This window comes from Nelumbo lutea, chromosome 7 (genome assembly GCF_056320005.1).
Source record: "Nelumbo lutea isolate HS-2025 chromosome 7, American lotus-T2T, whole genome shotgun sequence".
In the NCBI taxonomy this organism is placed as follows: Eukaryota; Viridiplantae; Streptophyta; class Magnoliopsida; order Proteales; family Nelumbonaceae; genus Nelumbo; species Nelumbo lutea.
In genome coordinates, this window is record NC_142690.1 from 27,602,772 (window position 1) to 27,626,432 (window position 23,661).

General features: G+C 38.0%; 1 protein-coding gene across 2 annotated transcripts in view; it reads right to left on the reverse strand.

Annotated features, from left to right (window-relative positions):
- LOC148845850 (vacuolar protein sorting-associated protein, putative (DUF1162)) overlaps positions 1 to 21,812 on the reverse strand; it is a 167,027-nt gene extending 145,215 nt beyond the window's left edge. The window contains exons 1-8 of one of the 2 annotated variants that reach the window (XM_088954901.1): positions 21,698 to 21,812; positions 21,089 to 21,215; positions 17,565 to 17,642; positions 16,485 to 16,597; positions 16,195 to 16,288; positions 13,003 to 13,046; positions 2,262 to 2,330; positions 1,607 to 1,668 (exon numbers count right to left, since the gene is read on the reverse strand). In XM_088954901.1, coding sequence (XP_088811027.1) covers positions 1,607 to 1,668; positions 2,262 to 2,330; positions 13,003 to 13,046; positions 16,195 to 16,288; positions 16,485 to 16,597; positions 17,565 to 17,642; positions 21,089 to 21,185 — 557 coding nt within the window. In that variant the 5' untranslated portion in view covers positions 21,186 to 21,215; positions 21,698 to 21,812. Of the gene's footprint in view, positions 1 to 1,606; positions 1,669 to 2,261; positions 2,331 to 13,002; positions 13,047 to 16,194; positions 16,289 to 16,484; positions 16,598 to 17,564; positions 17,643 to 21,088; positions 21,320 to 21,697 lie in introns of those variants that run through there. The other variant, XR_016102214.1, reaches the window with a different exon arrangement.
- Between the last annotated feature and the right edge of the window lie 1,849 nt (positions 21,813 to 23,661).

Sequence of the window (23,661 nt, forward strand, 5' to 3'; positions counted from 1 at the left end):
TTTTATTAAAACTTAATAAAAGAGGAGAAAATACAATAGAGAGGAGGGGTAAAATCAAGAATGAAACTTATATTACAATATTGCCCAATAACAATAAAGATTAGCTCTTCCCACCCCTTGTTTCGCAAGTGCATCCACAAAGGAGTTTGCACTTCTCTTAATCCACTGAAGCTTAACTTCCATGTCCTGGGTCAGCCATTTATACATCTTTTTTCTCATTTGAAAACTTCCAAAACCTATTCTCTTCCTAGATCTTTTATTTCAAATTCAAAAGCTAGGAGTCCTTTTTGAGCTTATACTTTTTGAGGGTCAATTGCCAATTATCATTATATCATTAACATACACATTCAATACCACAGTGGACCATCCTTTGTGCTCAAAAACCAACTATGTCGAAGGACTTATTCTTGGGACTCTTGAGCCTAAGGACCCCTCATAAGAGCCACTTCGAGTGACTACACCAATGCTATCACATCAATGATCAACATTCACCCCTATCAAAGACTAAGAAGGCCTCACCATCTTGGGGCTTTTCCACAGCTAACTACTAAAAAGGGAATTCAATGAACAATTCAGCTAAACAAGGGAAAGAGCCAAGAAAACAAATACTTAGTTTACACTTCTCCAAACTATCAGCACTTCTTGAAGAAATCCTCATGTCAAGAACCTTCAACTTTCCTTTTTTTCATTTATAGCAGGTCATTCTCTTCTTTAGAATGCTCTTAGTTAATTTTGAAATCACTAGCTTGCCCAGATTAACTTCCCCCTACAATACCGTTAAAAGTTTTCCAACCATGAACCAAACTTGAAGAACATCTATCTCTGAAGTGAAAGTGAACAGAAACAATTAATTGCAACCCATTCCTGACCCTCTTTATATCTAAGTTTGTGTTGACAAATCAGCCAACCAGACACTGATGAAGATACACTTACTAAACATTTACACCCATTAACAGCATTTCACCATATACCATTTCCCAACTCAATAAACCAATCTCACCTACATCCTAAACCCTCAGAGACAGATATCCTCTTTGCATGGTAGAGATAATATTAGCATCCTGATACCCATAACTATGCAAGTGCGTTCATATAAGCCCCATATACACCTTCCATACTCCATGCCCCTATCCTTTCTTTAAAAAAAAAAGGCAGGACAAGGTAATCGATTGTGTCCTAATTCATTTTGGTACAGTTTTTCCATCCATAACACAGTATTCTACTTGATTATTCTCCTAAATTTTTCTATACATTCTTAGTCTAAGTAAATAGAAGAACATCTAACATCCTATTAAATTAGTATTTTTTATGGATATCCTACTTAATAAGTATTATAATCAATCCTCCTAAACCAATATTTTACCTTTTCAAAAAACAAATACCATTGTCCAAGTAAACAAGACATTAAGTTTTGTTATTTGGAATAATTTCCATCTCCTGTCTCCTTAAATTTTGACGACTCCTGTCTATTTAAATTTGGACTCTCCCATTGTTTCACCTTCCACCAGTGAATAACTTCAATTTAGTGGAAAGTTTTCAAGAAATAATATAGACAATTTCATCTCAATTACATGCTACATCTAAAATGACAAGGTTAAAAGATTACCCAACAGAATTCTGCTTCGTTATAGTCAAACTGGAAAACCTTAAGCCAAATAAGGACCGTGCCTGGAAAAATCCAAAAAAGTAAGAAGCATAATCTGTATCATAGGAAGATATCCTGAGAAGATTAAAACATATTACAATTCATATTAAAAGTTTCCTTCTCAACCTTAACCAGGAAAAAGGACCACTTAAATTTTCAAGATGTTGGAATCATGGGCTAAAACAAAAGCCACTAGAAAAAGAAAAACACGAAGACAAAAATAATAACAAATACAAACACCCCATATAGCCCCTAGTTGTAAATGATATGCACAGCTGACCTGCTGGATTGATTGAGTCAAACCAATGACATCATAAGTTCATAACATCATAGTTGCTCATGTAGCATACACCTAACAACTCTGTGATTGTGTATAGTATGTTCCAAGCCACTCAATCTAAAACCTTATCCCCACCTCTTCACTTTCCTCACTAAACCTAGTACTTGTATGTTGAAAAACTTTACTCTTCATGATGTAGGACAAGAAGCATAGCCACAGACCAAACTACACTTGGAACAAGACGTTACAGAAATGATAGAAAATTGCATTTAAAACACTCGAAGCTAAAAAGAAATAAAGATATAGAATAAAAAAAAAACAAGGAAAAAATAGTACCGAGTCACTTTGCTCATCAACATATACAACATGAACATTTTTTATGGAGACCTGTATGCCTTCAAGTATCTGTGTAGGAAAAAGGCCAGGCAATGCAGTATAAGATTAATGATCAACAAAGAACAACAAAAATATTTCAATGTCTAAGGATTGCCATAGAAAGTAAACACAACAACAACATGATGCCAAAAAGAATATTGAAGCTTTGTTCTTGCTACAGATAGAAGCATCATTAGGCAACTTGAACAAGAGTGGCATAGGATGCAATTTCAATCAGCTTAAGTCCATAACCAAACATCAAGAAAAGAAATGAAATAAAGGTTGATGTGGACAGAAAGACAAATTACATGCAGTACCTCAAGTATGCAGCAATAACCGCAAGAAATATCAAGCTGAAAACAACAAACAAGTTGGATGTTTAGGGATTTCAGACCCAAACCTGAATTAAAACTCCTCCCGGAACAGTTCCGCTACAGTAACAATGGCAACAAGCTGGCCTCCCGCGCGGACACGCAGCGATAGAGGGATTGGAAGGTGCCAAAAATGGGTTGACTCCTCAAAACCCAAGCTCCCAATACTTGAAACCCTAGGTGGGGCTGAGCTACAGCTCAAACAAGAGAGAAAGAACCAAAAAGACCCCTACAAAAACAGCCCCCTTCTCTTTTACAAGACTCACTAGCTTGCTGGACAAGCCAGTTAAAATATTTACACATAAGCCACTAGAATGCTAGAATATTTCCCTCTCACAAGCAACTCCTTAAGAACAAAACTAACTTGAAATGAACCCTCCTCAAAAGATAACTTTTGTTACAAAAAGACCCAATGGACCAAAACCCAACAGATATGCACCCAACTGCCCCTGGCCAAAAATCCAACTTATAAAATGACGAAAATACCCCTGATCCCAAACTGTTAACAAAGCTACCCAAAAACAACAATTTGGAATCCTACTACAAAAGAACATGCAAAACAGAATACATTCACATTTTTTTTGCCTCATCATTCCCGCCGGGTTAAAAAGAGCTCAACCCCATGCGAGCAACAATTTTAGCAGCCTTGCACATGTTTCCATCTAGCTTCATAAACTCCTCTTCACTAATCCAAGAGTTCTCAATTGATGGTTTCCCTTTCCATTTGGCCAAGAACCTAAAAGATGCCCCATTTCGAGTGTTGGTGACTTGTACATCTTCTACACCCTCTACTTGTTCAAACTCATTAGAACTATTGGCCCTTTGTGCTTGTCCTTGTCCAACCTTTCTTATTGGTTCTAGATCCACATGGTAAACAAAGAGGTCTGCTATATTAAAAATGAGTGAAATGAACAAATCAGTTGGTAACTCAATTTCATATGCATTGTCACCAAACCATCTCAGCACTTGACATAGACCAATCTTTTTCTACTTCAACTTATGGTAGCACCCAACAGGAAACCTCTCAGGCCGCAAATAAGCCTTGCCCTCATGAAACTCTTCCATCTGACGATGCTTATCCTTAGCTTCTTCATACCTTTGGTTGCTTTATTTCTGCTTTTGTCGTACATTCTCTTGAATCTCTTGAATTGATTCAGCTAAAGCTTCGGCATTATCACTCACTCGCTACAACCCTATTGTAGGAGCTAGATCAATAACACTTTTAAGTGACCGATCATACACAACCTCAAAAGGAGTCTTCCCTGTAGAGGTATTAACTGGATCATTGAAGGCAAATTCAGCTTGTGGTAGGATAAGATCCCATTGCCTTAAGAAGTCTCCAACTAGGCTCCTCAACTAGTTGCCTAAGCTTCAATTAACCACTTCAATTTGTCCATTTGTTTGTGGGTGAAATATATTGCTATATTGTAGGGTAGTACCCATACGCTTCCATAAAGTTCTCACAAGAAAAACAGCCTTTTGAAAAGAAAGGACTGTTTAGAAAGTTGCAAAAATTCAAAAGAAAGTAGCAGAAATTTCGAGAGAGAAGAAGAAGAAGGTGGCAGCAACTTGGGTTCAGAGAGAGAGGTTTTCGAACATAACCTTCTCTCTTACACCCCCTAATTCCATTTCATTAAGTTAAATTTTAATAATTTATAGAGAGTCCCCTAGTTGGGCAGAAAATTAAGAAACATAACACAAGAAAGAATAAGGCCCAAATTAAGGCCCATTATAGCAAAGAACGTAAAAAATAAAGAAGGATAAGCAGCCTATGGACCATTTGGCCCATCTTCTCTACACTCCCCCTCAAGCTAAGCATAGATGTCAAGCATGCCAAGCTTGCCAGTATCATGTTGAAGTTTAGCCTTGGGAATGCCCTTGGTGAGGAAATCAGCTAATTGTCCTTCAGAGGTGATGAAAGGTAGACACACTTCTCCAAAAGCCACTCTTTCTCAAATGAAGTGTTTGTCAACTTCAATATGTTTAGTTCTGTCATGTTGCACTGGGTTGCGAGCAATATCGATGGCTGCCTGATTATCATAGTATAACATCATTAGCTTATCATGCTCAATACCCAGTTCCTCCATCAAGAATCTAAGCCACAGTAGTTCAAAAACTTCATGAGCCATGGCTCTGTATTCTGCTTCGGCTGAAGATCAAGCAACAACTGGTTGTTTCTTGCTTCTCCAAGAGACAATATTACCTGCCATCAAGCTACAGTACCTAGAGGTAGATCTTCTGTCATCAATGTATCCGGCCCAATCAGCACCTGTGTAGGCTTCAAGTTTCATATGGCCATGCTTAGCAAATAGAATCCCCTTTCCAAGGGAGCCCTTCAAATAACACACAATCCGCTCTGTTGCTGCCATGTGAGTATCCCTAGGAGCATGCATGAACTGACTGATGCAACTGAGAGCATATGCAATGTCTGGCCGAATCATGCAAACATAGAGAAGTTTTCCAAGTAGTCTCTAGAAGACTCCCTTATCTTTTAACAATATTCCATCTAAAGCAAAGAGTTTATGGCTCATATTGATAGGAGTAGCAACTAGTCTAGCACCCATCTTCCCTATTTCAAAGAGCAAATCAAGAACATACTTTCTCAGAGAGATAAGGATCCCATCCTTGGATCTAGCAACTTCTATGCCAAGAAAGTATCTCAATTCCCCCAGATCTTTGATCTCAAACTCTATATGAAAGAAATATTTGAGATCATTAATCCCTGATACATCATTACCAATCACAACAATATCATCAACATACACAATCAGGTAAACGGCCAAGGATCCTCTCCTCTTCACAAAGAGGATATGATCAGATTGTGTCTGTACATAGCCAAAGCTAACAAGGGCAGCCCTAAACCTTTCAAACCATGCTCTAGAGGACTGTTTAAGTCCATAAAGAGATTTCTTCAACCTGCAGACCTTCCCTTTCATATATGTTTCATACATCCCTAGAGGAAGAGACATATAGACCTCCTCATGTAACTCTCCGTTCGGAAATGCATTCTTTACATCCAGCTGATAAAGTGGGCAGTCTGAGTATGCAGCCAGAGATAGCAGAACTCTCATATAAGTCATCTTGGCAACAAGGGCAAAGGTCTCCAGATAATCAATCCCATATGTCTGTGTATAGCCTTTTGCAACAAGCCTAGCCTTGTACCTTTCAATGGTGCCATCAGCATGATATTTGATAGTAAAAACCCACTTACAGCCTACTGGATCCCTTCCTTCAGGCAAATCAATCACTTCCCAAATGTCACTCTTGTGCAGGGTATCAATTTCTATTCTCATAGCATCCCTCCATTCTGGAATAGTAAGAGCTTCTGACACAGACCTGGGAACTAGGTTAGAAGCAACAAAAGAAAGGTAGGCAAAATATGAAGGAGAGAGCAAACTATAAGAAAAGTGTTTGGAAATGCAATTTGCAGTACACTTCCTTTTTCCTTTCCTAATAGCAATGGGGATATCAAGGTCTGGGAATGATAGCTCCAAAGGGGCCGTAACAGTACATGTTGTCTCTTCTATAACTGGAAGTGCATGAGGCTCATGTGTTGTAGGGGAAACAATCTACTCATTTCTGGTTCTCAGCCGTTGGTACAACCTGGGATTAAAAGAGGGCAAGGAGGTAAAGGAGGGATAGAAACACTGGAATGAGAGTGAAATGACTGATCCTCCCTTGACTCATTTGAAGGAGGAAGAGTCTCAGCAAAAGACTCAACTGGGACAAGAAGGGGAAGAGCAAACAACTGTGACAAATTCTCCCCCTTTGGAGAATGTCTACCCTGAGAAGAACCATAAAAGGAAGAAAATTCATCAAAGGTGACATCCATTAAGACATCGAGTGCCAGTCTTTTGATCAAAACAACAGTAACACTTCTGTATGGGGGAATAACCTATGAATATACACTTGTGGGCTTTTGGTTCAAATTTATGTCTCTAGACACTTGGGATAAGTATATAACAAGTGCAGCCAAAAACATGAAGAGGAATAGGAAAAAGATCATTATCCGTATGAAGAAGACTGAAGGGAGACTTAAACCCCAAAACCCTGGATGGCACACGGTTGATAAGGTAGGTAGAAGTGAGAACAACATCACCCCAAAATTTTGTAGGGACATGTGAGGCAAATAGAATACTTTTTGCAACTTCAACAATATGTCTATTTTTTCTTTCAACAACTCCATTCTGTTCTGGGGTCCTAACACAAGAGCTTTGATGAATAACCCCCAAATCAGTGAGATAGCAAGTCAGATTTTTCTCAAAATATTCTTTTGCATTGTCGGATCTGAAAATTTTAATTATGGTATCAAACTGGGTTAGGACAAATTCATGGAATTGCCTCACAAGTCTGCGAACTTCATCACGGGACTTCATCAAAAATATCCAAGTGAACCGAGAAAAGTCATCAATGAACAAAATAAAATATTTGTAACCACCCATAGAAGGTAAGTGGTAAGGCCCCCACATATTAGAGTGCACAATATGAAAAGGAGAAGATCTTTTATTACTCAGAGGATAATTGTTTCTACAATGTTTTGACAGTTCACATGACTCACAATGAAGACTGGACAAACTAATTCCCTTAAACAGTTCTGGGAATAAATGACTTAATGTAGAAAAAGAAAGATGACCCAAATGAAAATGACATAACATGACTCAACTAATGGACTCTGTAGATGTAGACCCAAAAGCAGCTTTTCCAAGTTGTTCATGGCATTGTCCAGGAGTATCCAGTAGATATATTCCATTCGCCTCATGGCCAATCCCAATCACCTTCTAACTTGAAAAACACAATAGGAAGGAAAGAAGTTACACAACAGTTTAATGACTTAGTTAGGCTACTTACCGATAACAAGTTTGTATTAGCCCAGGTACATGAAGAGCAGTTTAATGACTTAGAAGGAAGAACCAAGGAATCTATAGCCTTGATGGTTCCCTTGCCGGAGATGGGGGCAAGAGAGCCATCGACTAGGGTAATTTTGTCACGTCCAGGAAGTAAATCATATGAAACAAACAAAGTGAAAAGGCTGGTCATATAATCAGAAGCACCAAAATCAATAATCCAAGGGATCCTACGATTACCTGAAATGGTTGCGTGATTGGCAGAAGCCCGTATACCTAAATGAGCAAATGCAGAAGAGGTTGAATTTCCTGGAGGGTTGGAAGAAGAAGCCACACCCTCTAGGTGACTGATCATCCTCCCAAACTTCTCATATTCTGCCTTCGTAGCTGCTAACTGCTCACTAGTCATCATCTCTTCAGTTTGGTATCTGTCACTATCTAGACCAACAGCAGCATTGGCACTCCCTGCCTTCATATTATCAGACTTCTTTTGAAACCGAAGAGGAAGAAGCTCAGGATGCAATTTCCAACACTTGTCTTTAGTGTGTTTTGGCTTTTTACAGTACTCACAGATAATCTCTTTCTTCCCTGAGCTACTTAGAGTCCCTGCAACTCCCTTGGGTTTCACTCCCATATTAGCAAAGTGATCATTTAGACCAGCCCCTTGGACCTGGACAAGTGTTCTGTTTTCTTCACTAATTACCAAGGCATAGGCTAAAAATAGTGAAACGCTATCCATGGATAAAATATTTTGCTTTGTGATGTCATACTCTGGATTCAGCCATGTCAAGAACTCAAACACCTTGTTTCTCTCAACATCATTAGTGGTGTCCCAGGCTATAGTTTCTATCAAATCTATTTATTGCCATAAAGACTTCAGTGTTGAGAAGTATACAGCTAATGGTTTCTCCCTCTGTCTCAAATTCTTCACATCACTTCTCAACTTGTAAACTCTGGCCACATTTAATTTCTGGGAATAGGTTTCAGCAACACTATCGCAAATTTCCTTTGCTGAATTCATCCACAAAGTGTTGACTAATCTGAAGGAGCCTTTTATCTCCCGGAGATAAAACCCCATTTGCCTCTACTACAGATATGAATTTTTACTAATTGTGACCAAGCCAGATAATTAGTTCCATCCAACTTGACTGTGGTCATAGCTAGTAGAGAGTCTATAGAGGCTCCCGGAACCTATCTAGATTCAGCAACATGCTTGTTTTCAAATTCTGAAGAGTTCATCTTCTTAAATACTTCAAAAATGACTTCTAACAACTTTGAATAACAACAAATGAAGATGGAACAAAAATTGTGTTGTGAGCCAACCTCATGCAGTCGTATTAATAACTTGCGTCACACCCGGAAATCGGGAGAAACATAGAAAACTCAGTTGCTCCTTGTAGACTTCACAGAACACCAATCCACTTGATTCGATCTTCAAGATGAAGGATGAGAAGGCCTTCAGTCACTGAGCGCCCAGGTCAAACTCCCTATGGGGCCTGCAATCAGATTTCTCCAACAAATTAGGGTTTCGAGCAACACACTTGAATCTGTCAAGAGGACAACAAAACCAGTCCCCTTCTCTCCAGAAACCACTAACAACTAGGTTGGAATAGGTTTCTTTAACTATTCATGCAATTCAGTTCTCCATACACACTATGTATGGGAAAAAAGAGGTGAAAAGAGGGAAAAAACGAGCCTGCTTTGATACCAAGAAGAAAAACAGCCTTTTGAAAAGAAAGGATTGTTTAGAAAGTTGCAAAAATTCAATAGAAAGTAGTAGAAATCAGATTTTAAGAAGAGAGAAGAAGAAGAAGAAGAAGAAGGCAGCAACTTGGGTTCAAAGAGAAAGATTTTCGAACATAACCTTCTCTCTTACACCCCTAATTCCATTTCATTAAGTTAAACTTTAATAATTTACAGAGAGGCCCCTAGTTGGGCAGAAAATTAAGAAACATAACACAAGAAAGAATAAGACCCAGATTAAGGCCCATTATAGCAAAGAACATAAAAAATAAAGAAGGATAAGCAGCCTATGGGCCATTCGGCCCATCTTCTCTACATTCTCCAAAAGTGGCTAAGGAATCTTGTGTCACGATTTGATGTGATAGATCTTGGCAATCCATGCAACCGTACAACATCTTGGAAACACAAGTTAGCTACATGAGAAGCATCAGAAGTCTTTTGGCAACCAATAAATTAGAGAAACGATCAACCACAACAAAAATAGAGTCATTACCCCTAGTTGTTCTTGGCAACCCAACACAAAATCCATAGTAATATCAATCCACGGTGCTTCTGGTATGGGTAAGGGAAGATACAAACCTGTATTTTGATGTTGCCCCTTAGATGTTTGGCACTTGTGACATCTATCAACATAATAGAACAAATCCTTTTGTAGCCTTTCCAAAAGTACCTTTTGGAGACCATTTGAAGTGTCTTCTTGCGACCAAAATGTCCCTTGCAATGCAAATCAGCAATCAGTAATGCCCTCAAAGATCCTGATGGAATACATAACCTATTGCCCATGAATAAGTAACCATCATTCCACACAACTTAGCTCGAATATCCTTGTCACCTGCTGCATAGCTTCTACAAATAGGGCCAAAATTAGGGTCATCTTGATATTGGTCTTTAATGGAGCTGAATCCCACAACATTAGTAGACATTGTTGACACCAAGTGAACTCTCCTACTAAGAGCATCATCTACCCGATTTTGCTGTCCAGCCTTATACTTCAAAACAAAATTATATTCTTGTAGAAAGTCAATCCATTTAGCATGTCTTCCCTTTATCTTCTGTTGGGAGTTAAGGTATTTCAAAGTCTAAATACAACACAAATTCCTGTTGGATAAGATAATGCCTCCAAAACTTCAGCACTTGCACAATGGCATAAAACTCAACATCATAAGTGGAAGTAGAATACCTCCTTCTAGCATCATTGAGTTTCTTACTAAAGTAAGCAACTAGACGGCCTTCTTGGCTAACAACAGCTCCAATCCCAACGGGATGCATCACATTCAACTTCAAAGAGCTTGTTAAAATCAGGTAAAGCCAATACCAGAGCCTTTGTCATCCTCATCTTTAGCTCTTGGAAGCTTTTCTCAGCTACGGGAGTCCAAGTAAACTCACCTCCTTTCAAGCCCCTAGAATGTTTCCTTCTCACAAGCAACTCCTCAAGAACAAAACTAACTTCAAATGAACCCTCAAAAGATAACTTTTATTACAAAAAGACCCAAGGGACCAAAACCCAACAGATATGCACGCAACTGCCCCTGGCCAAAATTTTGACTTGTAAAATGACGAAAATTCTCCTGGTCCCAAACTATCAATAAAGTTACCCAAAAACAACAATTTGGGATCCTACTACAAAACAAAAACATTCATACATTTTTTTGCCTCATCAAAGGTAAATAGAGAAAATTCAAAACTAAGCAAATATGGCTTGACATCTCATCCAAAATTGAGTTCACAATCCTTGAATCCCACCAAAATTGCATGCTCTCTAGTGCCATCTAGAACTCTAGAACCCTGTGTATATATATATATATATATATATATATATATATATATATATAGAGAGAGAGAGAGAGAGAGATGCACATATATGCAAAGAAAGCTCGCTTCATGGAAAGAAAGATACCCTTCAAAGAAAGGTAAGCTTGCCTATTGGAAAAGATCCAATAGGATTTCCTATCAAAAGGTGTGAAACAAGAAAACAAATTCCACTTGATTAACTGATCAAAAATCTGCTCCCAAAAAGCTAATGGTTGCAGGGGCCTGCACAGCATCAAGGACATGAACATGGTCCTTCTAAATAAATGGTTCACAAGATGCAACCTAGAAGGAGATAGCTGGTGGCACAACAACATTAGGGCTGGGATTCTAGTTACATAACCTCTCCTTATGGTTGCTATGTGTGGAATGGGAAGACTGGTGAAGTAGCAGCAGAACCCTTGGAACCTTTTTTCCCAAAACTATTCTCCATTGTGGAGAACAAAGATGCAACTGTATCGGAGATGTTCTCTATTGATGCTGACCGGGTGGTTTGGTTTCCCAAATTCAGAAGAAAAGAAACTTGCAGGATTGAGAAAAAGAGCACATGGTGGAGTTATTACATTCTCTCCAAAACATAAGGAACCTGGGACAAAGCATGAATTTTTCTGTCAAATCCTTCATAAGGAACCTGAATAATCCCCACTCTTTACACTTCCCTCACAGACTAATTTGGTCCCATCATATCCCCTCAAAGGTGGCCTTCCTAACCTGGACTGCAGTCCTAGGTAAATGCATAACCAGAGACAAGCTCTCAGGTAGAAGAACGAATCTCTCTTCTATGAGTTGTGACTTTTGCAACTATGATCCCAAGACAGTCAATCACCTCTTTGTGCACTGTGCATTGCCCCATGAGCCACAAAATCTAGACCAGCATTTTGAGTGCTCTCAACATCAGCTGGGTCTTCCCCAAAACAATTTTGGAGACTCTCTCAAGCTGGCAACCTGGCACATAGGCAGGCTGAACCATATAGGAAAAGTGATCTGGCAGTTGATTCCCAAGGCTATATTTTGGCCTTTGTTGAAGGAGAGAAACAGAAAAGTTCTTAATAACTCGCACTCAAAAAAGGCCATTACCCAATGTTGGCCCAAGCTGGGGTGTTGGGAGGGATGGACTGAATACGCGCCAATACGGTCTTAAAATTTCGCATTTTTTTGCACAAAATGGCTGCTCTCAGACTCAAATGCACATTCTCACACTTGACAACCCAAGATTTTACCGTTACACCAAGTAATGGCCCATATAAATCACACACTCAATCAGATTAAGTAGTAAGAAATGCCATAGCAAAGATTACTTCTCATCGAAATGAATGGTTCCAACCAGTCCGGGCTCGGTTGGGCCTGCCCTATATGTACCCCTAGGTAATTCTTGGGGATAGAAGTTATGAAATCAATTATGGAGGTCTCACTGTCACAACATAAGCATACGCTAAAGACAATGAGCATTGATTGTCCTTGAAATCTATCCAGAATAGGAGAACCAAACAAAATCGAATAAGTGAGTTTTTATTTTTCTCCACAGTTGTCCTCGAAATCAGTGTAAGAGAAACACATGATTCTTCTTTTCTCTGTTATTCTCCAGTAGTTCTCTGCTACTAGAAGCAAACCAGCAACTATTCTCTGATTTTCTCCTAGATTCAGAGAATACTTTGTTTGATGTTAAAGCAAGGCTACCCATAAACATTTTTCACCATCTACCAGTCCTAGGTTAGCTTACTAATATATTCGGCTTATTCAGGATTGAACCAGCTTTCAAACCACTCAAACTATTGCAGTCCAATGGTTAAAATCTTGTTTTGAAGGACAAAGTTATGATGTCATTATGACATCATTAATGCAACAAAGAACTTACAAATAAAAAAGGTCATAAACAGCTACCATAAAGTTCAGATCTAATTAACTAATGCAACAAAGAACTTTCAAGATGGTTACCTTTGCAGTAATGTATGAAATGAACGACTGTCCAGCCTGATTATCTGCACCAAGATAACAAGAGTACCAATTCAATAAATGGCCCAGATTCAAACAACAGCAATAATGCCAAGAAATAATTTCTGCAGTACTTCAGTAACTATGCTACCATTTCTTTTTGTGATAAATAACAAGTAGATTTTGTTAATCATAAGTATCTATAACATATACTAAAGCAGTGTATACCACAGAAGCCTTCTCCTTCCTCTTTTGTCCCCTGTAATTTTTTTTCCATTTTTCGAAATTTTCTTCAGTTTCTAACAGAACTTTCACCTCTGTTCCTAAATTCTCCTCATAATCACCTCAATTCCACTTTAATTTATCATTTCCTCAAAAGTCTCCCCTTAAATCTCTCCCCCTCTCCTTCTCCCACATCACTACAATTTATACCCTTTTCTTGTTTTTTTTTTATTTTGAGAGAAACCATATCTCATATGGATAGAGAAACATTGGGTTTTCTTATTCTCCTCATAATCACTTCACTTCTACTTTAATTTATCATTTCTAAAAAAGTCTCCCCTTAAATCTCTCCCCCCTCTCCCACATCCCTACAATCTTTTTTATTTTAGATAACTTGATAAGTAAAAGGAAAATGTTATTGAAGAAACAAAAAAACACTGAATACAACCAAGAGATAGGTGTTGCGATAACAGCCCACAATCACAACAGAAAAACTCCCACCCAAACTAAAAAAAAGTTCAGAAAAATAAGTTCGACTGATACCAAACTTGCACTAAAACATCAGAAGCAAATAGGCTCCAACGAAGCTCAAATTAATCTTCAACCTCTCCAAACTCTTCCCAAACTCTTTCCTCATCCCATCTTTCTCCTCCTAGCGCTTCAGAAACTTTCCTCATACTTTCTTCCTTCCTCTTCCTTTCAAAGGCTTCAAAAGCTTTCCTTGCAAAACACTCCCCTCCAAAAAGAATAAGCCCAATAATTTGCCAATTTCCACCTCTTTATCAACTAATTTCTTTAAATCCAAGCTTTCTATTAATATATCCTCCTCCACAGGCACCGCTTCGGCAGAAACCTCAAAGTTTTCAATTTCATCCCTGGAAACCAACTTCTCTAACATGTCAACTTCCTTCAGCTCTTTATCATGAGAAATCATCAGATGAGTCGCCTTCCCACCTCCATCCTGCAGAGTACACTTATCCACATGGGGATTCTCAAAGCTAGTAGTTCTAGACTTAGTTCCTCTTCTTCTATATAATCTTCTGTATTTGTTGGTCGGCCCTGCCCCTATCAGGCCATCTTTCAACCTCGAGAAAACGTCTGTAACATGAACAATGTAAAACTTACTTGAAGCTCTGGATTTTGTAGAACCTCTGAAGCATCACCCCTATCGGCCAAATCATTCTTCTTTCCCCTGCGACCAAAATCAACTCCCAGCCTTCCAATTACCACTTCAGAAACCAAAGCATCAGAAACACTCCCTGATTCACCAGTATGAAACAAATTTTCAACAGAGTTTACTTTCTTATCCTTTCCTACTAACATCCCTACAATCCCCCCCCCAATGCTTTTTATCTTATCACTTTTCTCCTTCATAGTATCCATTAATAAAATATCCATTATTAATCAAGGACTAAAATATCAATACGCCTGATACCAAAAGTTAGGTAACAGTGCGTATTGATATGACCAATACTTTTATTTTAATAGTATTATAGGAATGCCATCTGTCATCCCAAAGTTTTAAAAAAATTCCTATGTATCAGTGTATCTATGTGTAGCTGGGTGCACTGATTCGGATACAATACACTTATATGCCCAATACTTTAATCCTTGTCACTAATATATATTGTGTATCAGTGTATCCATTTTTGTACATATTGGACTTTATGGCCCAATTTTGTAAAAAGATATTTTTATAAACAAAATACAAATATGTATGCATTTGTTTAGGTGGGATCGGGTTGGGTTGGGCAAGGTCTGGGCTACTCAAAGCCTCAACCTTAGCCCAACACAAGTTTAGGTCAAGCTTGAGTTTTTTGGCCCAAGCGTAGCCCATAGACTGAAAGGTTAAGCTCAAACCATGCAATAACTTGGGTTGGGTTCAAGCTCAGATAGGGCCCACCCAAGTTACAACCCTACTTAGGAACATTATAGGGATTCTTCTATTTCAATTTCACTTAACAAAGCCCATGCATTGCAATGGGCCCAACTACCAATTCCATTTTCAAATTCAAATATCAATAAAACCAGATTCGAATTAATAGGATGTGCCATTAAAATGTATAGAGTTCCATAATAGAACTGATATATACAATGTTTCTCTATTTTTTATGGTTGTGTTTACTTTCTAAACCTAATTAAATTTATATTTTGTTAATAAATCTACAGTAAATAAAGTATTTCCTATCAATGCATCAAAAGATTGAAAACATCAAAGAATTCTTTTTGGTCGAATTTCACATAACAAATCCCATGCATTACATGGGGTTCTTTCTGCTTCAATTTCATTTAACAAAGCCCGTGCATCATACAGGTCCTGACTTTGCCTCATACTGGTTTTCCCCAATTGTAATTGTCATAAGGCTCCTACTACTTCAACTTTCTTAACCAAGCTCATGCATTGCAAAGGTCCCCAGTAGTAATTAGGACATACAAAAAAGATACCCTTTGAATACATGTACATGGGGTAAAAAAGGAGCCAAAAAAAGCCATTACCCAATGTTGGTCCCAGCTATCAGGGATCTTGGAAGGGGTGGACTGAGTACAGACTAAACTTTGGCATTTTTGCATAGAGTGGTTGCTCTTCAACTCAAACCCATGTACTCACACTTGTCAGCCTGAGACTTCATCATTACACCAAGAAAAAGATATTTTGCTAGTGCCTCACTAGTTCCCTCTCCCACCTAGAATCAAAATATATCTTGCTCTGGAGTCTGGACTAGTGCCAAGTCCATGATTATAGATTCATTCCACTATCTCATAGCTTAAATTCTACCAACCATCATAAAGAGTATTTTGAAAATTATGTCACCTGATTCATGCAGACAAGAAATTAGTTTATCAAAAAATTATTACAGTTAAATAACTATAATTACCGATGTTTGAACATTAGAAATCTGAAGAAGGATATATGTATAAGTATATGTACATCAAAATAAAAAGAAAAGAAAATTTGAAATGAAATTTACTCACCACATACACGTCTTGATAATTTTGCTAGCTCTGCTGTGGCAAGTTTGGCCTTCTTGCCTGCATATTCTCTTCTTTCAACTGAATCTAAACTCCACTACCAAAAGGAAAAAAATGGCTCAACAATTAGATTTCAAATGAAATCTTTTTTCCTTTTATAGTAATATGATTATCCATCGTATCTTTTTAGCAGCAAGATCCAAATTTGTCATTAATTTCAGAAGATTCCACCATACAGTGAATGAAAGATGAAGCTTGAATTATTACTTATGAAATAAAATGCTCCAGTATACCTCATTATCATCTCTTCTGCAGGCAGACATGAAAACATCCTCTAACACGATTATTATAGGATCCCAACCAAGTTTTTTCCATGGAATTTTGATGCTTAATCTCCCAACATGGCCTAGCAAACATGACCAAAGTAAAAGAGAAGATGATAAGAGAAAACATTTACCTTCTATCAGAGAAAAGAAAGAATTTAATAGGGAAGATAAGGGGAAATATATTTTCATTTGAAGAGAACCATAAAGAAGAGGAAAAAAGCATCAAAAGATAAATTGGAAAGAGAGAAAAGGAGCTTAAAAATGAATGAGCTCAGATAACAGCAAAATCAATTATACCAACAAATGAGAAAACCTTTTTTCAATCAATAACAAAGAATAAAAACTTTCACCATACTGAGTCAAAGAGCACAGAAGACCTTTCCCAGTAGCTATGGTGGAACAACAAGCAGCTTACGGCCACAAGACCCTTGTTAAGAACATGGTTCGCAATTTCAATATTAATGAACATTTCACCATAGGGAGACAGGGAATTTTTTGGGATATTTCGTAAATTTCACTAAGATATTTGGAAAACTTAAAAATCAGGGAAATTTAAAATATATATATATATGGAATTAGTCAATAAACCTTCAAGGAATCATTTTAAGTATAATCACACATTTGAGACAAAGGAATGGAGGAAGAGATAAGCTTCATTCGTGCTAACAACAGGTGGGGGAAGAAGCTCAGAGCTGAAACTAAGACTTATTTTGCTGATGTCTTGGCAAAACAAGGGGTAGGAAGAAATCAGTTGTTTTGGACTCAATTGTAACTTTTTTTCATTGATTTTGGGGAGAGTTAAAAGATTTCATAGCAGCTTGGTTAACAGGATTGAGTTGTATTGGGGTCCTAAGATCCAACGTTAACTATATTTCATAGCAAATGATATTTCTGCTTATTTCATGTTCAAGTAAGAGGAAATGCAAATATAAATCTGTTTTCTTAAACTAGGAGAAATATATGCAGTCAGACACTTTTTAAGTACCATCAAATTTTCTCCACAATTAAGAAATTTCAGGATGAGAGAAAGAAAATGGATCAGAATACCTTGTTTTAATGCAAAAGGCAATTGTAGGTAGTCAAAAGCTTCAAGAATTAGCTCTACATTCTCCAATAGAACTTCTCCTGCAAAACAAGGTAAAACTGCCTTAAGAATTATACAATATATGCATATAGACAAAAAATAGGGGCCTTTTTGCAAAAAAAAAAAAAAGGTTAAGTCCATATCCAGTATACCCCTCCCAAAACACCAGATAGCTGGGACAAACATTGACTCATGGCCACACGGACAAAAATATCTAGCATATATGGCATTGCATCACCAAAGCCACGTTCTTGTTAATAATTATAATTTTCTGGAGAAAAAAAAAACATTCTCATACCTTTTTCTTTTTGTTTCTTGAGAAGGTGACTGAGAACAAAGTGATATTTTGTTTAAATGTCCAAAAGACAACTAACAAGGAGATAGTTAAAGCATTTCAATCTTTTATTAATAATAAAATACAATCAAATGTAGTATTATTAAAATGTCATAGAATGGAATCCCCTCAACTTGAGCTGCTCATATGTAGGGAAGGATATACAACAGCTGAAAGCTAACAACCAAAAAAAAGTACCCCAAGCCTATGGGGACCCCAATACAAGCTCAGGTCTCCCCACCCCTTTATAGCTAGTGTTAAACCCTAACTTGATGGCTCCATGGCTCAGTGGTCGTGGAGAACTGTGTGGGCAAGACTAACAAATCTTCCATACAAGCTCATCTCTTCCCACTTCATTAGCTTTTTATATGAGTGCACTACAATGCAACAAAATTACAGATCCACGCCTAATTATGAATTATAACCAAATATGACAAATATGCCCTTGACCTAAGCCACTAAAACACTTACTCATCTCGTGAGGGAGGCATGAGAATCCACAGCCATGAGGGACTGTGGGCAAGGACTGGCATATAGGGTGTACTATTACTGGGATAGCAGGACAGGGCAGATTTAGTAAGGCAGACAATCTATGGCAGGAAGATGCCATGGCAGGGCATAGCTGTTGGCCAAGCATGCAGATAGCTTGCAGTTGGCACACCAATGCCAGGACAACAAGACCCAGTGATGCTGGTAGTCGCCAACAGAGGGTGCACAATGTTCAGATTTGGAAGGCACTCAAGAGAAAAGTGCACACCTGGACAGAAGCATGCACACAGATGGGCAAGGGTGGTGATGAGAACGTGACCTGGTCCAGGTGCAAGGTGTATAACACTGAGGTGCAGGCAGTTACGGGTGGTTACTCCTTCCAGTGCTCAAACAAAGCATAGTTACATTTGAAAATTGCGACCAAAAAAGCAGACTAGCATACTGTAGACCACAACAGGTCACGGTTGGGTATGAGGGCCGGTGGCCTGCCCATCTGTGTGTATTGACCTTGGGTTCAGGCCAGGTGGTAGAGATGTATATACACTTTTAGTTTTGACTTTTGAATTGACCCATGGTTGGGCATTGTAACAGGTGTTCTTCAAGGAACCTCAGCTTTGAAAGGATAGTCTATTTAAGGTGTCCAACAAGGTACCTAGGTGTTGATTCCTAGGTTATTTTTTTCTTCTTTTTCTCAGTTTGCAGGTTCCAACCTGCAATCATGCATTAATGGTAGGCACATTAAGTAAAGATGTTTTTTTTTTTTGGAAAAAGCATAGGTCTTTTTGCTAACCAAATAAGGATTAGGTAAAAGGGTTAAGCAATATATTTTTGGACATAAATGACATCAAATATAAAACCTGAGAACATGTTACTAGTTAATTGGAGATTGGAACCTTAGGTTCATGACCACTTGAGGAAAAAATAATAATGGCCAGCAAAACAAAACCTATCAATGCATTTCATAAAGCTCTTGTTATGATCCTGTATCTAAAAAGTACTTCATTTTTCTTTATTTCTTAGTTTAAAATTAGTTATATTTCTGAGATCTATTAGAAAGTTTTCCTCAATACCCATTTTATCAGGCAACTTACATGCTTAGTTTGTCCTAGTTGTCTTGTATATTATAGACGTCATATAGCTTTGAAAAAGAAGAATTATGTTTTAGGAGCAGCTTCTCTGGTGGAGGATTTTCCCCCTTGGAGAGGTTTGTCCCCCTCAAAATGGACTTTTCCCGACTTTCTCTATTTATTTTTTGCTTAGTGCAATGGTAAAATCCCAGGCTGATAAGCATGAGAAATGAGGTTCAAGTCTAAGAACAGCCATTTTGTGCAAAAAACTGCCAAAGGTTCTTGCATTCCTTTCCTCCCAAATCGTCCAAAGTGCAGTTGCTCTAATACATTTCCACATGATCCTCCCTCTTTTTGTGGGCCATACAAAGACCAACGGGTCAAAAAACAAACTTACATCAGTGGGTAGATTCCACCTACAGCAAAGGAGCAGGAAATTAGTAAGTGGAAGCAGCCCTCACCATTAGATTTGCAAAGAATACACCAGTTAGGGGGCAAGCACAGAAAAGGCTTCTTCTTTTGTACGCAGTCTAAAGTATTGATTTCCCCACAAAACACTTCCCAGCAAAACAAAATAATTTTAGAGGGAACAGGCTTTAGCCAAAAGCTCCTTAACCGAAAAGGCCAACTGAGGGGAGGAAGAACAGAGGGTCTTCAAAAAGGAGGCACAAGAGAAGGCTCCCCATGAAGGAGTTGAGGCCCACTTCACTCCTCTTGATCTCCACACACATCTAACCCACCTTTTGTCTAACTCTGCTAACTTGGTTTCTTGTAGCAAAACTATATCAGGTCTCTCTCTTCTCAAGAAATCCTTAATCACCCTTCTTTTCCTTGCACTCCCCAAACCTCTCACATTCCAACTAATAATCTTCATTAAGCTTCACACTAGCATTGGCCCCTCTTCAAATCTAGAACGCCCTTAAAGGGGAGACTTCCTTCTCTCCCCTCTACCACTAAACTCAATATCAGAAATCAACCTCTCCACCTCTGACCTCTTTTCTAGTTGATATCTTGATAACAAGTTGTGTAGCTCTAGACTCAAATGGATGTATATGGTCTATAGGTTTTTTTGCCATTAATGAAATAACTTACTTTCTCAAAAAGGAGGAACAACTATATTTTGGGAGTAAATGCTCCCGTGGGAGATTTGGTCCCTCAAAGAGGCATACCTACATGCCCTCGAAGTTGACTGTTCTAACCTTTTTCTCTACTTTCATTTTTATTATATATTAGTTACGACTGTCGGGATCATAATAGCCCTTGACCAAACATACTATTAGTAACCAGGAATAAACTAGAAACAAAGTTACTTGTATATGTTTTTCAAACAAAGTAAGGATTACAAAAACTTATGATCAATAAATAGCTCAACGAGTCAATTTCAATCACCTTATCCATATAACCATAAAAATGGAGGAAAAAACAAGAATACAAACACGAAAAAATCCAGCAAAATTAATTCAGGTGTGAAACTTCTTAATCAGTTAAAAGAATGGAGCAAAACAAACATAGGCAACATAATGACAAATCAAATGATTGAAACAAGCAACAATCCCTACAGAAATTGAAGGGAAATTATAGCTATGGCTCGGGTTACCATTCCATAATCCGATCTTGAGCTGCTCCTTATGAATATCTTTAACATATCGACCGAGATAACCTAGCAGCAACTGACGTACCAACCCTTCGAACATCGTGAGAGAACAAAATAACAAAAAGAAGCCCTGAAACCAAATGTAGAAACATATCAAAATTAAGAAGAAACCAAATGTGCCGAAGACTGTTGAAAAACCATTGCGCTATCTTCGTTTCAGAAGTGCTGCCTTTGCCCGAAGGTCCCGAACCAAAACCGCTTTGGCCTCCGGTTTCCAAGTCAGCGGTTCAACCGTTTGGTTCAAACGATTCGGTCCGTTACAAACCAAAAATCCTCTTTGTTACAGACTGAAAAATCCCTCCGTTATGCTTTCTCTAAATAACCCCCCTCTTTGCAGGTTGAAAACCACCCACTTTGTCAAAAGATCCAAAGCTGATTAACTTCTCTGAAAACCCCTCTCTTACAGATTCACAATAATTCAGTAAGACATGTTGAATCGGCTATTTTTCTAGACTCTGAGAAAGTAACATGGGGCATTTTGAAATCTGAACAAAGAAACTCCTCTTCAAAAAATCTCCTCTGCAACATTAACAAGAAGGTTTCAGCTGCAACCTGAGTATCAACCACAGGATAGCTTCAAGTCTTCGACACAGTTTTAAGGTTGCCGCTGCAAGAAATCCCCGCTCAAGATGGTGGTTGCAGTAGCCAACTCTTCGCCGCCGCCTAATAAGGTTGCCGCTGCAAGCCAGCAACAACTACTAAAATCCTAATCCCAAAGAAGATTAAAGATTAAATGTTGAAGACGATAAGAAAAGTCGGAGAGGAGAGAAGATGGACTGTTTCTGTTTGATGTCCTGGACCGTGGGAGCTAGGAGGATGAAAGAAAATGCAAAAAATAAAAATAAAAACAATTAATAATTTAAGGGAAAATTCCCGATTAGATTACTGTACTTTATAGCGTCACTTTGTCCCCTAACTTTAAAATGTATCCAAATTTTCAAAGTGACAATCACATACTGTATTATTAATTGTAATAACACATAATATACGTGTATAGAGAAAATTCTCAATACGTATCTTGTATTTTAGGTTGAGTGTAAATTTAGTACCCGAATTTTAAAATACAATAATCTACTACTTTAACTTTCAATTTGTGATGATCCAATACTTGGCGTTAATTCACCATCAGTCAAAATGCAAAAAGACATAATTATCCATCGTGTTTTTTCGAGTAATGCTTGAATTAATTTTCAAAATGACAAAAATGACCCCAATTATAGTCCTTTCTTTGCAAGTAGGAACAACTGTTCACCCACTTTGTTACTTGAAATTCTGAAGAAACCAGTTCCTCACGCCGGTGATGTCAAGCGAATGCGATGTTGGAAAAGTTGAAATCGATGCCCGAATGCAACGCTAGAAAAGTTGAAATCAAAGAAACTAGTGCTTTAGTGCTTTACTCTATGTATTGTGGAAGAACTCGTCGGAAGAAATTGTGTACCCCTTTTTTTAACTCAGTCGTTGCCCGAGAAGATGACTCTTGTTGTCGGCAGCGGAAGAGACAACCAAGGTATTTTTTTTGCTATTTTTTTGCTATCATTCAGTATGCGTTTTTAACTATCTTTATATTACGTTGACTTTTGCTTGATTTTAATGCGAGATTTTTTAGGGTTTTCATTCCCTTAGTTGTAGACAAATGGTTAGATATGACCAAGATTGATGAATGGCATATGTTTTGAAGTAGGGTTTAAGGCTGTGATTATTTATTGTAGACATGGTTTGATACATTGAGATGGATGAATGGCATATGTTTAGTAGGGATTAATGTTGTGCATAGGCGATTTAAATGAATATTTTCCCTTTCCTTATATGATCGGTCATTGTTAATGGTGGTGAAACTTATTAGAAACCTGATCAGATACAAAGATGGAGAGAGAGAGAGGAAATATGATCGGGTTTATGATCATGTTTCTGATAAATTGATCAAATACATAGAGAGTTGGAGATAGAGAGGAGAGTGGGTGAAGGTTTCTGATCATTTTTCATATTAATGAAGGGTTATTTATATAATGGAACTTGTTGTAGGGTCCCTACTATTGATAGGCAATCCCTCATCACTTTATTAGGGACCAACAATTGGATCTCACCTGCAAGGTTGGTCATCCCATTCTAATGGAGATCATGCAAAAATTTGGGATACCTTGGTCATAAGCCTTCTTGATTCCCTTGGTCCAAGAGCAAAACCTTGGAATGAGGTGCAGGAGTGTTGACCTCCTATTTATGTCCCTTGTGTTGTTAGGCAAATAACTCTTTGACAATGAATTAGAACCAATGGAACTAGTGTCATCCTCAGGAGTCCAAACCTAACCATTAGGTCCTCGATATATTTATGCAGTAATATGTTCATCCTCAAGAGTGTTGACCTCCTATTTATGTCCCTTGTGTTGTTAGGCAAATAACTCTTTGACAATGAATGAGAACCAATGGAACTAATATCATCCTCAGGAGTCCAAACCTAAACCATTAGGTCCTCGATATATTTATGCAGTAATATGTTCATTATTGTTGGACACTAACCA